At 32.3% G+C, this 17,632-nt stretch overlaps 1 protein-coding gene across 1 annotated transcript; it reads right to left on the bottom strand.

The window, feature by feature from the left end:
* Positions 1-1,566: 1,566 nt before the first annotated feature.
* On the bottom strand, positions 1,567-5,091 carry LOC115708912 (pentatricopeptide repeat-containing protein At1g06143). The gene is made up of 2 exons (XM_061111621.1): positions 2,576-5,091; positions 1,567-1,866 (listed from the first exon to the last, which is right to left on the bottom strand). The coding sequence occupies exon 1, from the start codon at positions 4,547-4,549 to the stop codon at positions 2,780-2,782; it is 1,770 nt and encodes a 589-aa protein (XP_060967604.1). The 5' UTR covers positions 4,550-5,091; the 3' UTR covers positions 1,567-1,866; positions 2,576-2,779.
* Between the last annotated feature and the right edge of the window lie 12,541 nt (positions 5,092-17,632).

Genomic DNA, 17,632 nt, shown 5'->3' with positions numbered 1-17,632 from the left:
TATTATAGTCTTTTTCGATGTGACTAAATCTAAAAGCGTATATAATATATATTAATATATATTACTTACAAATTAATAAACAAGAAAATAATTTCTAATTATATATATAAATTTACTAAACTCACAATTATTGGCTGTATAAATAATGGTGAATAATAGTACACAAATAAAGAAAACAATTAATAAGAATAACTGTATAGATATATGGCAAGAAATGAAATTCTATGGCACAATTTACTATACACTAAACTAATGACATGTTTACTAATTAGGATTTCAAATGTGATGTAAGTTAGTGATTCTCTTTCCATTATTCAAGTAATGAAATGGAATTAATAGAAAGAAAATAATTTTTATATTTTTTATTATTTTGGTGAAATGATCATTACATTTTAAAATAATAGAAGATAAAAAAAAAAAATTATTAATTTTTTTATATTTTTTAAATTTAATTTCATTTTATTTCTATTTCATCCTTGTATATTCTTACTCTTTTTTTTCATATCTACCAATAATACAAAATATATTAAAATAATCAAATTGGATAAAAAGATTATAAATAATTAAATTATCTTATATACTATTTTTTTTTTTTTTAAATTTACGGTTTGAATTTTTAAAGTTGTTTCTCTAGTGGTTTTTATGTGGGTTGCTATACGATATTTGGTTGCGATTTAAGTTGTTTTGTTAGTTGCAATAGGAGTTTATATGTAGAATTCCGTAAAAATATTAAAAAAAAAAAAACTATTTTGAAGTGTAAAAATAAATGTAAGAAAGGTTTGGGAAAAGGGAAACATAGACATTTAAGAAATAATTCCTCAAGCCATCGAAACCACTATTTCATGATGTGGTACTCAAATTTATAAAGGATAGTTACATAAATTATCCCTTATAAATTAGTAAAATGTTATGTATGATTTTAATTTGCTTCAAATCACAATTAATAATAATTTTTTCACTTGATTTAAGTAAAAAATATATTATAAAATACCGTAATTTTTTTAAATATAATCGTACAATCACAAATTTATTTCTATAAAGTATATAATCATAATTAATTTTTATTAATTACTAATTCAATCAAAATGTTAGAGCAATTATAAAAACCACAAACTTTGTACATAGTATAAATATTAATTTATATATATATTTTAAAATAAAAATTGTATATATATATATATATATACTAGTTAGTAGTGCACGTGTGAGCTACATTGTGATCTTAGAATAGTAATTTATATAAATTATATTGTATATACATCTTATTCTATCAAATTGTGGTGTATATCATATTTTTAGAATACTATGTTAAATTTTGATTTGTGTTAGGTTAATTTAGAATTTTCCTCCCCCCTTCCGAACTTTGACACATACCAAGTCTTGCCCTTTGAGCTATTTTTGACGTAAAAAATTCTCCTTAAATTTTTGAGAATGTTAGATTTGAGGTATTTTGTCTTGTTATGTTCATTTTTAATAACGATGAACTGACGTGATGAGTGACCGCAATAGATTGTGCTTGAATGAGAGAGAAGAAAAATTTCAAAAAGGATGAAGACGACCCAAAAAAAAGCAGAAAGTTTTTCTTCTTGTGGATGAACAAAATAGGTTTTCAAAGCCCTCAAATAAACAATATAATTTAGGGATTTTATCAGTTTTAACAAAAAAAAAAAGCAACAATATTACAAAAATACTTCTAACTGGTCAAATAAACAAATATACAGCCTAAATAAAAAAAAATTACACAAATACTACTTACACACACCTTCAACCCAGGATCCATGCTTCTTGGGCAACCATCGCGCAACCACGCAACCGAAACAAAAATTCAACCAGAAAGATAAGCACCATTAATTTCAGCGATTTCACCTGAGAAGACGACCAAAATCAATTAAAACATGAGTTGTTTCGAATTCTTGAAAAAAAAATTATAAAAAAACTACTACAAAACTAAAATTCAACCGAAAAATCAGTTTAATTTGCATAAAACTAATGTCCTGACTTCAATTTTCAGATTCATGAAATGCAAATCTCAAAAAGTTGAACTGGAATTCCTTAACAATCCAACTTAAGTATAATCCAAAAAAAATTACATCAATACTATAGTAAAATATTTATCCTGAGGTATTTTTTGTTGTTTTCTAAATTTCTAATGGTGAATTTGTTCATATTAAATCATGAAGAGACATGTAGATAGAGTTACGTACGTGGAAACACTGTTCTGATTTTTAATGTTTCATAACAGTTACATTACAGTTGTATAAATATTTTGCTAACAGTTATTTCGTCTGATTAAAACATTCATCTGATGCAACCTTCGGCCAACTACCCAGCAAACTTCGTCTGATTGAAACATTCGTCTGATGCAATCTTCGGTCAACCACCCAACAATCTTCGTCTAATTGATTCTAAGTTCAATATCAACTTTTATATTTATGTCACTTTTATCAGGAATGTACACGGAGTTTCCTTTCAAAACTCAAGTACTATGGCAAAAGTTATCATTTTCCATCCCTTAATCTAACAAAGATGTCAAATTAGATTGAATACTGCAAAGATAAGGCTAACAAGGGCTTACAAGAAGAATTGCCAACTTAGCATCAGTCATGTTAGAATGGTTCTTCTACACTTGCTTTGTCTGTCTGCAGGAGAGTCTCTCTGAGTGCACTACAGCTATTTTTAAAGCTATAGCATATAAGATGTTGTCTCAAGTCATATTAGCTACCCCATTTCATCATCCTTTTCAGCCAGAGTCATTTGTACACATTAAGTTTGTCTTTCTTTAGGTAAAACTGAGTTCTGGTACAGACTTAGAGAGTTTAAGTTGTCCATCTAATTCACCCAACAGCTTGTAGACTTCGGGACAAGCTAAATGAGCATTCTCAGATGCAGCAAACTGGTGAATTTTGCTTTGTATTTCAATCCAACTGGACCCAGGACATCTCTTTTCCACTCCAAGGCCCTTCATTGTTGTCCATATCTTTGAAACCTCTTTCCACCGATTCTCTTCAGCATACATGTTCACTAAAAGGTGATAATAACCACTATTGTTTGGCTCCAATACCATTAATTCATTGACAGCAATCTGACCAATAGTCATGTTTCTATGAAGCTTACATCCACCTAACAGGGCCCCCCAAACAACATTGTTGGGTTCAACTTTCATACTTCTTATTATATCTAGTGCTTCTTCAAGCAGTCCAGCTTTGCTAAGTAGATCAACCATGCACCCATAGTGTTCAACTGCTGGAGTGATAGAATAATCCTTTGCCATGCTTGAAAACCTCAGACGGCCTTCGTCAACAAGCCCGGCATGAGTGCAAGCGCTTAGAAGACTGATAAAGGTAACACCATTCGGTTTGATATTCTCCTCTTCCATCTTTCTAAACATTATTAGAGTTTCTTTTGCGAATCCATGACTGGCAAGTCCTTCAATTATCGAGTTCCAACAGAAGAGGTTTTTGTTGTGCAATTTGAAGAAAACCAGCAAAGACTTATCTAAGTCCCCACACTTTGCATACATATCAATCAATGCAGATCCTAAATAAACATCAAGTTCAAATCCATTTTGCATGACATAAAGATGTATCTCCTTTCCCAATTGGAGAGCCCCAATATGAGCACAAGAGGAAATAATAGTTGCCATGGTCACTCCATCAGGTCTAACACCATGTTTCATCATTTCTTTGAACACTGCCAGAGCTTCTCTATATTTCTTGTTCTGCATATAGCAAGTAATCAAGGTTGTCCATGAAATTAAATCCCTTAAAGGCATCAAATTGAACATCAATTCTGCAGACAACACATCCCCTAATCTAGCATATCCATCTATCATGATATTCCAAGTGGCCATATTGCTTTCAGGTATTGTTTCAAACAGTTTCCGTGCAGAAATCATATCACCAGCCCGGGCGTGTGCAGAAATCATGGTAGTCCATGCATAAGAATCTCTTTCAAGCATTTCATCAAACACCCTTCTGGCTTCTTTGATCTTACATAAATTTGAATAAAAATCAATCATGGCAGTTTGAACAAACACATGTGAGTCAAACCCATTTCTCCAAATATGTGCATGAACAGCTTCCCCAAACCCCAGTGCAAATAACAAGGTGCAAGCTCTAATGAGTGATGAAAATGTATAGCTAGTGGGAAAAACCTTAGCTCCCAACATATTAATATAACACTGCAAAGCTCTATTGGGATATCCACAACGCACAAAGCCTTTAATCATGGAATTATAGACGAAGACATTAGCATTAGGGGAGTCCATATGGTGAAAGGCTAAAACAGCATAATCTATACGAGAGAAGGTGGAAGATGCTGCAGTTATAAATTGATTAGTCAAGAAAGCATCTTGACTTGTTCCAGTCTTCACCATGTAAGCATAGACATGTTCTAGCTCAACCAACCTCGAACATTTCTTGATCTGTTCAGCAAGGGATCCATGATTTTGATTTTGATTTTGAGACAAAGAAAAAGAATAGGATTGCTGAAGCTGAAGAGGTTTCCGATTAAAAAGTTGGTTCAAACTCAAACAGCTTCTTCTTTTCATCTTTTAACACTCATTTTGCTGTTGCTGTTGTCTTTGTTGTTTGGCTCTTGTACGGACACCAAGAGAGCACTGAGGAGAGAGAGATGCCTCCATTTCTTTCCCCAAAAAAGGAGAAAGTCAAAAAGATATGATTGTTTTTGATAATTACTATCAAATAAGAGAAGCATTTACAGTCTAATTTTATGAAATTCCATGCACAATCAAAGGTTGAGAATAAAAGAGAAAATTCTTATTTACTCTTCTAAAATACTTTGAATTAATTACTGTGCTGTGAAGAGATATGGAATATTTTTGTCACACATAGAAAATAGATGTGTGAATATATTTTTTAGACCAAATATAGAATAGTTTTCAAAGCTATAAGGAAAAAATGGGATTACACTACTTGTTAAGAGTAATTACAATTTAATATGAAGGCTTCCTAATTTCCTATTACCATAAATGTATCTTAAAAAAAATGTGAGTCTTGGCCTTCAAGAAATGAAATCGACTAATAAAATCCCATTTTTATTGTTTTATTCCTCTATTCTTTATTCCCTTCGAAAAGGCCTAAAAATCTCATAGCCCTAATTTGTGGTGCATTAACTTCATCTTCAATCAACCTCTCTCTCTTTCTGTACATTCATATTTTTGAACAGCAACAATATAAAATTAAATCCCTCCTTTTTGCTTGTTGCGCGTTTCTTGATCTCCAGAACTGCGATACAGGTGAAAAGTTTTATTATTATTATTTTATTTATTTATTTATTTTAGTTTTAACCTTTTATATGTATGTTTTATAAATAGAATATGTATGTTTTATAAATAGAGGAGTATTAATGTAAACCTCTTATTATAATCTCTTAGTCAACTTCCATGTCCGAAAACATATGTCGGAATATTTTTTTTCACGGGTGTTAGTTATGCTTACAGCATCAGGCATGCCTGATGCTGAAAGTACATTTGATGTTTTTTGAAAGAGCGTGGTAAATTGGAATATCAGAAACACTATTTTCGGTACTGTAAACTATTTAAAATTTTTTAAAAATTTACAGGGATGATATTATAACTATAACGAAGTTACAACGAATACTACTATTAAAAAAAAAAAAAAAAAAAATATTTCGGCATGTGATTTCGAAAGTGAAAATTGACTAAAAGATTGTAATAGAAGGTTGAAATTAGCATTCCTCAAATAAATATATGTATTTGTATATATTAAGTTAGGTGCACTCACTTTCTCGTTATTGAAAAAGAAATTTAGGTATATAAACACAAATAATAGTTCGTTTATTTTTTGTTTAATTACCCGAAGTTTCGTCTGTCTATTGTATGAATTAATAAAATACTTATTTCTGGTTGTTAATATCTCTGGTTTATCAATGTTATTAAGTTTCCCTTTTCATGTGCTTGTTTTTTTCTTTTGAAATATATTAAATTCAGATTATTGGTATTTTGATTAGTGCACTGGACTGGAGGGAGCCATACACCCATACTCAGAGATCTTCCATGGAGCAACAATTGTCCAGCTTACCAGAAGAGTTGTGGGTAGATATTTTGTCGAGGTTGCCTGTTAAGAATTTTGTGCGTTGTAAATGTGAGGACAAATCATGGTGTAATCTCATCAACACTCTTACTCGTACCAAACAATTCAAGTATTATGTTGATCATAGACCATCTTTACATATAGAAACAGAATCTAAGAATTCCTTTGTATCAATCTGCAATCATGAAGAAGAAAATGATGACATGGTGAACACTATTCCTGTTGAAGATTTGAATGTATGGTTTCCCGACCGACCACATCAAACTTCTTTTGTAGCCTCTCTTTGTAATGGCATCCTCTGCATTGGTTTTTTTCCCCAAACTGATATTCTGTTAGGGTGGTGAATCATGAAGATGGGCAATTGGGATCTGAAATACACACATTAGGGGTTGATGGTGATAATTCTTGGAGGAGGATTAATGTAAATGTCGAACCTTTAATAATTCGTAGGATAAGCTCTATTAACCAAGAGCTACAGCATAAGGGGACCATTTATTGGTTCGCATGTACAATTCCAGTGATTATTTCATTGACATACATCATGAGCAATTTCAAACCATATCACTGCCAAAACCTCTTGATGATGACTTTTCATCAATGTGTTTTTATAAAAGCTACAAGCTTGCTCTATGGAAAGACTCTGTTGTGGTGTTTAAGTATTATGATCGAAGATTCCATAGACATGATTATGATTATAATAATACATCATCAGCATGTTCTTCTCCAATACCTAGTATTCAAATGTGGGTAATGCAGCATGAATCGTCCTTAAATGCATATTCATGGACCAAGCATCTTACATTTCCTCCTCTTGACAAAATATATTATCCAATAGTATTCTGGACCAATGACGATCTCATCCTCTCTAGTGTTCATGACAGAGTTTGGTCGGTTTCATCATACAATCTTTCTACCCAAAAAATCAGGAGGCTTAGAGGGATTCCTGAGACCTTACAACGCGTTAGTTCTTTCGTTTATGTGCAGACACTGCAGAGTTTGGTTTCAGTTGAATCATTTATTTATATATTAATTTTTGGTTATGAGCAAATTTTGGTTGAATTAAAAAATTGGAGTTTTAGTGGGAGGAGTTTTGATTAAAGAATATTGGAGTTTCCATCTTTGCTTCTTGTTATTTAATAAGATGCAGCTATATCATTCTCTTGTATTTATGTGGTTTTATTCCTTAATCCCAACAACCAAGATTCGATTAGTTAGTTAGTCTTTAATTAACTTAACTATCAAGAAGGATATAAGAAGAGAAGTGAAGTCAAACACAAGAAAAGAGAGAGAGACACAATATAGAAAAAGAGAGAAGTTAGAGTGAGAAATGGAAAGAGATATCTGAGAAAGAGAGGGCTGAGATTGGGAAATTGTATTGAGCAACAGTGTTGATTATGTGGCTCGGGTTAGTGAGTTGATGAGTGTTGAGGGATTACACCATGGATAACTTGCTGTGATTATTTTCTTGTAGCTCTTGAGATTGATATCTCTTATTCTCATTATCAATAAAGATTGGTGGCAATGCTTTCAAACTAAAGTATGACTAAGTTCACATTGAACTTAATTAGGATCGGAACGAGTATAAATCTGTGTTATTGTGTCTGACATCTATTTAAATTCATCTGTGTTATATTTTTTTGGTTTATGTGTTTGCTGGTTTTTTGTTCTTGATTTGTTTGTTTTGATTTAACTTTTGTTTGTTTAAGTGTGATCTTAAAGCTAAAAAAATTGTGGTTAATTCCTATGTATCAGAGCTAAATTTCTTACAGTTTCATTTATTAGAATGTAATATTTCTCAATTTCAGTGTCTCTCTCTCTTCTTTTTTTTTTTTTTTTTTGGTAGTCCTGATTTCAGACTATTAAAATTAGGAAATAGATTTTCGCGGGTTTTAATAATTTTTTAAAATTTCATGTTAAAAATATATTTTTCATTTATTAAATTATGAATGAAATTTTAATTTATTATTTTTAAATAACTTTTATTTATAATAAAATTATATAATACATCAATATAAAAAAAAATATATTTTTATATGTTATTAGTACTAATAATATTAATCATAATGCAATAAAAATAAAAGCATATAAGTGGAAAGGAGATGTATTATTGGTAGAAGTTCAAAAAATATTATAGGAAAAATTGTGGTATATGTTTCTAAAAAATTCAGAGTATTTATAAACAAAACCAATACACAAGAGTTGGTCAATGTACGAGTGACTCTTCTAGTAAATCAAAATATTATAGTAAGCCAAAAAGAAATTAAAATAAATGAAAGGCAAAGTCAATATTAATTCAAATCCATATCTCATATTTTCAAGTACTAAAACAAAAAGCATTATACACTTGAAAGAAAGTTACTACTAAAATGAGAAACATTAACACTTTAAAAAAAAAAATATAAAACCAATCCTTTAGATAAACTTCATCTTCACCTCAAACTCCAATACTTGAAAACCAATTCTTAGGATGATGATGATGTTGATGAGTTAAGGTCAAATACAAAAATGGGCTCCTTCCACCATTATCATGGGTATACTGAAGTGAAAGAAGAAGCTTCTGAAAGTGAAAACTCAAGACAGAAATGGAAGACAAAGAAGATGGTTTATACTTTTGTTGACTTTTCTATGAGGTCCTTACCTGCAAACTTCATCTTCGAATCTCTTGTCTGCCTATATCTTGGGCTGATAATGGGCTTCTAACTTCTGGGCCTCCACTAGGCCTCATTTGGAGATAAATTGAGGAATACTCTATTTTGTATCTATTAATTAAAAATACCCTTATATTTTATTTTATTATATGTTAATTTCTCAACTGTTGAAAATAGTTGCTGCAGAAAATAAAAGGAACGAATTTATCGAATTAAAATTTAGTTTGAGTCGCGGATTAGGTTGCTCTCTTTAAGACGTTTGCGACACTGTCCAGAACTGTGCAAGCAGACTATCAGTCTCGTCGTCTTTAGGATAAAACAGCCCAATCAAACACACTGTAACGGAACTCTATTGCACGTTAGAGAATCGTCGATATGCCACACTCAAAAACCATACTACTGCTCAGAATATATGTGTAATATAATTGTATGTATATATCGTGTATATTTTTTAGTGAGAAAAAAAGGTGTGTTTCTCCCTTTAGTTCTGATACATTATATAGGCAATGCGCTAAAGGTAGTAACAGGAAGAAAGACGTTAATGAAGGGAACGTTAGAACGCGGGATAGTGTGGGATTGTGGGAATGATGCAAAAAAATAGGAAGTCTCTGTTTACCAATTAATTAAATACGTTTAAAAACTGTTTTAATTAATTAATTAATTAATAATAATTTAATAAATAATTTTTCTCCAAAAAAATAAAGTAACACCACACCCGCTCGCCAGCTTAGCGCGGTCGAACGGCGACAGCAGTGGCAGCGCGCGTGTGTGAGTTCTCACCCATGCGCACAAAACTGGGTACCCCTTTGGGCCCCAACCCAAGTTCCAAACCTGGACATTATATACACTTCTAATGAAGTGTTTCTATCCCACGTGAGACTCCATTCACTCACACACTTCACTTTTTATTTTTATAAAATTTCACAAAGTTCCAACAATCTCCCCCTTGAAATTTTTAAAAATATTTTCTCGAGCAGTATCCTAAGCAATAAGATTGAGCATAGACAAAGGTATGTTTCAATTTGAACCTTTGCGTTGTGAATACAACTTAGAATATACTAGAGTGACTCGCATTCTTAAACTCTATCTCTAACGATGTACTGCTCACAACCTTTCTTGGGTGTAGTCCAAAAGCTCGTGCTTTAATGGTCATGCACGTCTATCCCAGTGTAATGAATGCTCTACAAATTTGCCCAAATTTCATAAGAAGCAGCCCCATTTCTACATTCACGTAGGTGAGTCTATCAAGAGTACTCTTGTAGCTTGGTACTCCACTCTACATTATATCCCTTCAAGAATTCATGATTCACATAGCATGATCTAATTCTTTATCACATCATAACTTGTTATTACTCATTGAACCTATTTCTTGGGATCTCCAGTTTATAGTTTGGGTTACTGTACCACCCTATTTAATTAGGCATGTTAACGTGATTTTAAACGTACTGTGCTGCTCGTTGCCAATCAACGAGATTAATGAAAAATGTGATTAATTAAAACTTTCTTATTTAATTAATAAACTTAAAGCAATACATATATAAAATTCTGGGATCCCGTTACAAAATACATTTACAAAAGTTTGCTAGTTTAACATAAAAAGTTTTGTTGCCAAATGACTGACAGCAAAAGCCTTGATGTCTCTAAGATCGTACGCTCCAGGCCTAACCGCCCCAACAAGTACAATCTTCACCTGCTCGTTCTCACGGCTCCTCAGCTTTAGCCTTGCCCTTACCTACACATAGAAATAGCACTATGAGTCGACAGACTCAGTAAGAAAAGCATAACATAAAACATACTAATATCATGAGTTATAACCTCGTAACACCCTAACTAGCATAGGCGTATTACGTGATTTTTAAACATGTTGTGCAGCTCGTTGCTAATCAACGAGGTTTATGGAAAACGTGATTAATTAAAATTTTTGCTTTTTAATTAAACTTGTAAAATATTTATACAAAAGACTCGGGATCCCGATTACAAAACTATTTACAAAAGTTTACTGTCTAAACAAAATACTTGTCGCCTAGCGACCAATTACAAAAATAGCCTCGCTGTCCCGATGATCGTACGCTCCAGGCCTAACCGCCCCGACATGTACAATCTTCATAGGCTCGTTCACGGTCCATCAGCTCTAGCCTTGCCTTTACCTACACATAAACATAGCATTGTGAGTCGACAGACTCAGTAAGAAAAGCATAATAATACTCATACATAAATCCCGATCATGATCAGACGCCCATACCCCTGATCATAACCCTAACTGCCGTGTCCAACACGATACTGAGTCCCCCTAACTGCCGTGTCCAACACGGTACTGAGTTCTGAACGTTCATAGGGACGGTACTATTGACAAGTAACAGCCTGATCGGTCGAACCGGTCATACTCCAGCCTGTACCGACGTGTTACAGTATCGGCTGATCGGTCGAGCCGGTCATACTCATTCTTGGTCATACTCCAGCCTGTACCGACGTGATACTTCAAATAGTACGGAACCACCAACCTAAGTATCAGCCTAATCGGTCGAACCGGTCATACTCCAGCCTGTACCGACGTGATACAGTGTCAGCCTAATCGGTCGAACCGGTCATACTCCGGCTGCTGGTCATACTCCAGCCTGTACCGACGTGACACAGTTGGATGGTTCGAAGCCAACATACATATCTAATGTAATCTAACAGGTTTCCTACATGCACACTAAACATGTAATCTACATATGCATACTGTTATACTAATCTTACCTGGATTCCGAATTCAGGTGTGCCGGTCAAACTGAATGGAACTATCTGCGCGGCGGATTACAGGCTCCTAAACCATAAAAATCACAACACTATAAGTGATACGCTAAATCACTTCCCGGGGACTTAAACTAGGAACTAAAAGTTACCCTATCGATAAAAAGCATGGCAATACCCCAAATAACATAAAAACGAGGAAAACTAGGGTTTCTGAAATTTCCCCAACCAGTAGACCGGTTGCCCAACCGGAATTCCGGTTCTAGGAATTTTCGAAACCCATCCGAAATTCCGGATGCACAACCGGAATTCCGGTTCCTCGCAGGCAGAAAATCAAAATTTCATAACTCATTCAAAACAACTCCAAATCACACAAAACCTTCCAGACCTGTTCTATATATCCCCTAGAACATTTCTAAAGCACCAAACTCACCCAGGATGCACAAAAACAAAAATTGCCATTAAAGCCCAAGCTTTGAGTTCCAAAACTCAAACTTGGCTAATATCAACTTGTTGGAAATTATTTTACCAGGATCTTAGATCTACTCACAAGTATGTTTATTAACATCCTAAATAAGAACTTTCTAAAACGATAAATTAAACACATATAAAGTTTAGGAAACCTTACATTGGGTGCAGCGGAATAATATGACTCCTTCCGTTCAGATATCTAGCCCTTGATTCCTTTCTGTAGCAGAGCATTATCAATATCTGAACCTGGATCTCTTTCTCTGAATCTTTGATGCTGAAACTCCTTTGTTGATGATCTTTCTTCACGATCATCCTCACTATGATTGAGGTATCACTTAATGTGTGTGGGCACTACTCTAATCACTAAGGATTTCGAAATTCAAAGGAAGAGAAAGAAGAAGTGGCAGCTAAAGATAGGGAGAGAGAAGGCTCAGTTTTTTCTGATTCAGAAGTGTCAGGAAAAAGTCTTATTTTTCTGAAGCCTTCACTATCTATTTATAGCATTCCACTAGGATTAGATTTGAATTATATGGCATTAAAATAATGAAAAAATCAACTTAAAATACTACAATAGGTGGCCGGCCATACACTAATGGATTGGGCCTTGCTTTTTGCAATTTTGCAATTTTAACACCTTTTGTATCTGATTTTCTCAAAAATGCCAATTTTCTAATTCAATCATTTAAATGTCAATTCTAACTATTTAATAACTATAAATAATTATTAAATAATATTGTCATTTATCATATTTATTAATTGAACCATACAAGAAAATGCATATAATTTAGCTTAGAATAAAGAATTCTTTAAACTATAATTTTCTTAAATTAATTTCAAAATAAATGAAATGAATTATGTTGCTAATCAATTTTATTAGGTTAAACTAGTGTAATTAACCTAGTACAGTTGTTCAAATCAGGCAAATGGGCCTTCACAATTGGGGTGGTTCATGTGAGGGGGTGCTGGGTTCAGTATGTCGTACCCACTTCTATGGCTCCCAACTCTCACACAAGGCCCAAAAGAGATGAATTTAACCTTAATAAGAACAACTGTTATTAATTGAATAAGCCCAATAACTAAATGGGCCTAAATAAATTCTATCAAGAACTATGATAATTTATTTTAGCAACAACAACCTATATGCATCTATAATCAAATTAAACACATAGGCTCACACAGGCACACTTTGGATGGGTCCTATCATGTTGCTAGGTCATACACAGATGAAAGAAGATTGTAAATATACCTGTTACAAATTATTATCTTGACCAAGGGAGCCATCAGATCATTAGATCTGGCAAAAAGTAACCATGGCTATTTGCAATCAAGTAATAATAGGTTTTGAAAACTTACACATAAGCTAAAACACATACTCCTGCAACAAGGTTAGCTGGATAGTTGGATGTAGGATTTATTTAATTTCGAAAATAATTAATTAAATAATAAAAAAAAAATCGAAAAATTTAAAAAATTTGAAAATTTTGAAATTTTTAAAAATTTAAATTTAAAATTAAACCTACAATTTTTGAAAAATTAGGTTTCAACCAACCTAAATATCATTTCAAAAATTTGCTAACTACTTTTAAATTTTAAATGTTATTTTATAAATAAAAATTAAATAAAAAATTAGAAAAGATAAATAAATATCTTTTTCAAATTTTAAATGTAATTTAAATAAATAAAATAACAAAATTTAAAAAAATTAGCAAAATATCTTATATCATTTAAAAATTACATGATTATAAATATTTTATTTTTAAATTTAAAATAAGATAAGATATAATCAAATTTTAAAATAAGATAGATTTTTAAGCAAGAAGATAGATACTAATTCTATTCAAATTCAAATTACACTAATATCTTGAATTAAATTTAAAAAATATTAAATTAATTCAAAAAGATAATTAGAATTGAATTAGGAATAGTAATATTATAAATGCAAAACTATACCAAAAATCGGAAGTTAATTCCATGAAAAAGCATGAAAAATCGAAGAAAAACAAAAAAAAAAATTGTGAACTGTACGGACAGTTTCGCGATCGCAGGAAAATTTCAGCACAGCCCCGATTTTTTCAAATCTTCAAAAATTCATAACTAATTCAAATAAAATCGAAATTGAGTTCTGTAAAAGGATAACTTGCTTAATTTTTCCCATACTATCCAATAAAAATAATTCCAGAGACAAAATCGCAATTATTTTTCACGAAAATTTACAAACATCAATCAATCATCAAATAACACTCAATACAACATGATACCATCCAAAGAACATACAAACAATCGTTTTAAAGTCCAAATTTCTTGCAAGTAAATCAATTATCATGGCTCTGAGGCCAGTTGTTGGAAATTATTTTACCAGGATCTTAGATCTACTCACAAGTATGTTTATTAACATCCTAAATAAGAACTTTCTAAAACGATAAATTAAACACATATAAAGTTTAGGAAACCTTACATTGGGTGCAGGAATAATATGACTCCTTCCGTTCAGATATCTAGCCCTTGATTCCTTTCTGTAGCAGAGCATTATCAATATCTGAACCTGGATCTCTTTCTCTGAATCTTTGATGCTGAAACTCCTTTGCTGATGATCTTTCTTCACGATCTTCTTCACTATGATTGAGGTATCACTTGATGTGTGTGGGCACTACTCATACACTAAGGATTTCGAAATTCTAAGGAAGAAGAGAGAGAGTGGTCAGCTAAAGATAGGGAGAGAGAAGGCTCAGTTTTTTTCTGATTCAGAAAGTCTGAAGAAAAGTGTTATTTTCCTGAAGCCTTCACTATCTATTTATAGCATTCCACTAGGGTTAGATTTGAATTATATGGCATTAAAATAATGAAAAAATCAATTTAAAATGCTACAATAGGTGGCCGGCCATGCCTTTAATGGATTGGGCCTTGGGCTTTGCAATTTTGCAATTTTAACACCTTTTGTATTTGATTTTCTCAAAAATGCCAATTTCCTAATTCAATCATTTAAATGTCAATTCTAACTATTTAATAACTATAAATAATTATTAAATAATATTGTCATTTATCATATTTATTAATTGAACCATACAAAGTATCATAATTAACAAATATGCCCCTATAAACTCTTTCTTTACAATTTCGCCCTTACTTAGTGAAAAATTCACAAATAGACATAGTCTAATTTGAGAATTATAATTGATTAATCAAAACCAATTACATGAGTCTTACAAGCAATATTATCTCAACTAGTGGGGGGACCATGGGTCTATATAACCGAGCTTCCAATAAGTAGATCAAGAATTTAGCACTAAAATTCACTAACTTATTAATTCTTCGTTGAATCCACGCATAGAACTTAGAATTGCACTCTCAGTATATAGAATGCTCTATATGGTCCACCATATAGACACATCATTAGTTATCCATTGTTATAATCCTAATGTGATCAATTATCCTCTATATGAATGATCTACACAGTAAAGAGATTAAATTACCATAGCACCCTACTATGTATTTTATCCTTAAAACACTTGACCCCGTATAAATGATATTTCAGCTTATGTGAAATGAGATCTCCACCATTTATTTTCGTTTGGTCAAGCTCGAAGGTGATCATCCTTTGCTTACTATTCGCCAGATAGAAGCTATAGATTCCATGTTTATGATAGCACTCCCACTCAATTGCACTACCGTGTTCCCAAAAAGTACGTTTCACCCTTACCTAAAAGTAGGCTTAACTAACAATTCAAGGAACACGAATAGCCTTTCAAGATTGAGCCTAATCATAACAGGATTAAGATCATTTGATCTAGGATCAACTAGGCGATATTGACTTGAATAGATTTTACGGTAAGTTTAATTAAATCTAAGTCAAAGTTCAATATCGGTCCCTTCCGATGCATACTCCATGCATCCAACCTGAGCTTTACTTTAACCAATGTTCTGGAAAGAACATAGTATTTCTCCAAATACAAGTAAACTCTTGTTGTAGATTATCATATCAGTAAAACTCTGTGTCTGATAAATCTAGGAAACTTTATTCACATAGTCATGTTTACTTTCCAATGTGTTGACGGCACAATAAACAGGATCAAGTATGTGAAAAGGGTTTCAGATGAATTTATACATTATGTACATATAATCATGAAATAAATCATGTGAACCATGCAACATTAAATGTTATTTCTGATCTATATTAATAAGTAAATCTGATTATATTGAAATGAGTTTTATTTAGGGCATAAAACCCAACAAACTCCCACTTGCACTAATATAAAACAAAAAGTGTGTTTCAAATAATCTCAACACCTTGATATACAAATCAAGTGTAGTAGTAGTAGTAAACTCCTCGTAATAGGATCTGAAAGGTTGAATTAACCACAACCTTTTCTCCACTATTACTCTTCGTTTAATCACAAAATCATTGATAATGTGAAATTCCTCTCTATATGTCTACTCTCTTGGGATACTGGATTCTATACCTTTGGCAACTACTTTTGGTTAATCAGGAAATTAACACTAGTAGTTTAAGGCAATTTGGAATGATGCCAAAATGTATAGAACTCTCCTTAGACTGAATAAGTACCTTTCCTGCAGCTTTAACATTCAGTCTCTCTCTGGTAGACCTAGAAACTTCAGATAGGTTTTTACACTTCTCCAAAATCACTATTCCACCCCCAGAGTAACCACCATCTTATCAGAAAGATTTACTAGCACAAAGGCAAATTTCGAAATCTGATATGGTGTAGTCTAAGAGTTTTAAACACACCCTTATAGACTAACATATAGTTCCTCTTCTTAATCTTAAAATTTACTTGATTGTCTTCCAATGTTCTTCTCCTGGATTAATCTGATACCTACTCATTACTCCCACTCAACAGCAGGTGTCTGGTCTAAGGCATACAAAAGCATATCTAAGACCTCTCACTGTTGATATAAGAAATTCTTTCATGGCTTTATCTTTTCTGGAATAGTTAAGACTTTTCCTTAGATAAATAAAATCTATACCTAAGAAGTTGTGAAGCTTCTATAGATTGCCATTAGAAAGAAAATGCTTCAGCATCTTACTAAAATAAGTTGCTTGCATTAGAGTAAGTAATTACCAGGTATACCACAAGCCATAGGTTTAGATAAACTCAAACCTATAATACTAGGAACATGAAGTTTGTTAAGTCCATAGAATAGACTTATTAACTAAAATTTCCTTTTATGTCCTTGTAATAGAAAACTTTAGGTTAGTCCATGTGAATGGATTAAACCATAGTTCTATTGGCTTTCTTCTTAGTTTCTTATCTTGACAATCCATTACTTGTTTAAACTCACAATGGATTTTAATCACTAGTGTCTCCCAAGTCATAAGAAGGTGAGTTCCTAGAAACTCTCCCACTACGACAAGGCACCGTGAATTATGTCTAAGAAAACTAAATGGTATTGATCTCTTCGGTTGTGACAAGACAACAGAGGCAGTGGGATCATCATATATCAAATAAGATGATAGAACACTTTTGGAATCAAGAATTAAATATCTCCTTTATTCGCTACTTGTTTTTCAGACTTAGTCATTTTCTTAGAAAAGTAGTATTTGTTTGAACAAACACTTTCTTATCTATTGACAATGGGATGGTCCACCCCTAATCATTTAGAATAGCTAACAAACCATGGTTAACAGTTCTAGCTTTTCTTAAGATTTTGATTAGGTCATCCATGAATCTAGTAATGATTTACATTAAG

The sequence above is a fragment of the Cannabis sativa genome, chromosome 3 (genome assembly GCF_029168945.1).
Source record: "Cannabis sativa cultivar Pink pepper isolate KNU-18-1 chromosome 3, ASM2916894v1, whole genome shotgun sequence".
Taxonomy (NCBI): domain Eukaryota; kingdom Viridiplantae; phylum Streptophyta; class Magnoliopsida; order Rosales; family Cannabaceae; genus Cannabis; species Cannabis sativa.
The sequence above is the reverse complement of the archived record's forward strand: the minus strand, read 5'-3'. Positions and strand labels throughout refer to the sequence as shown.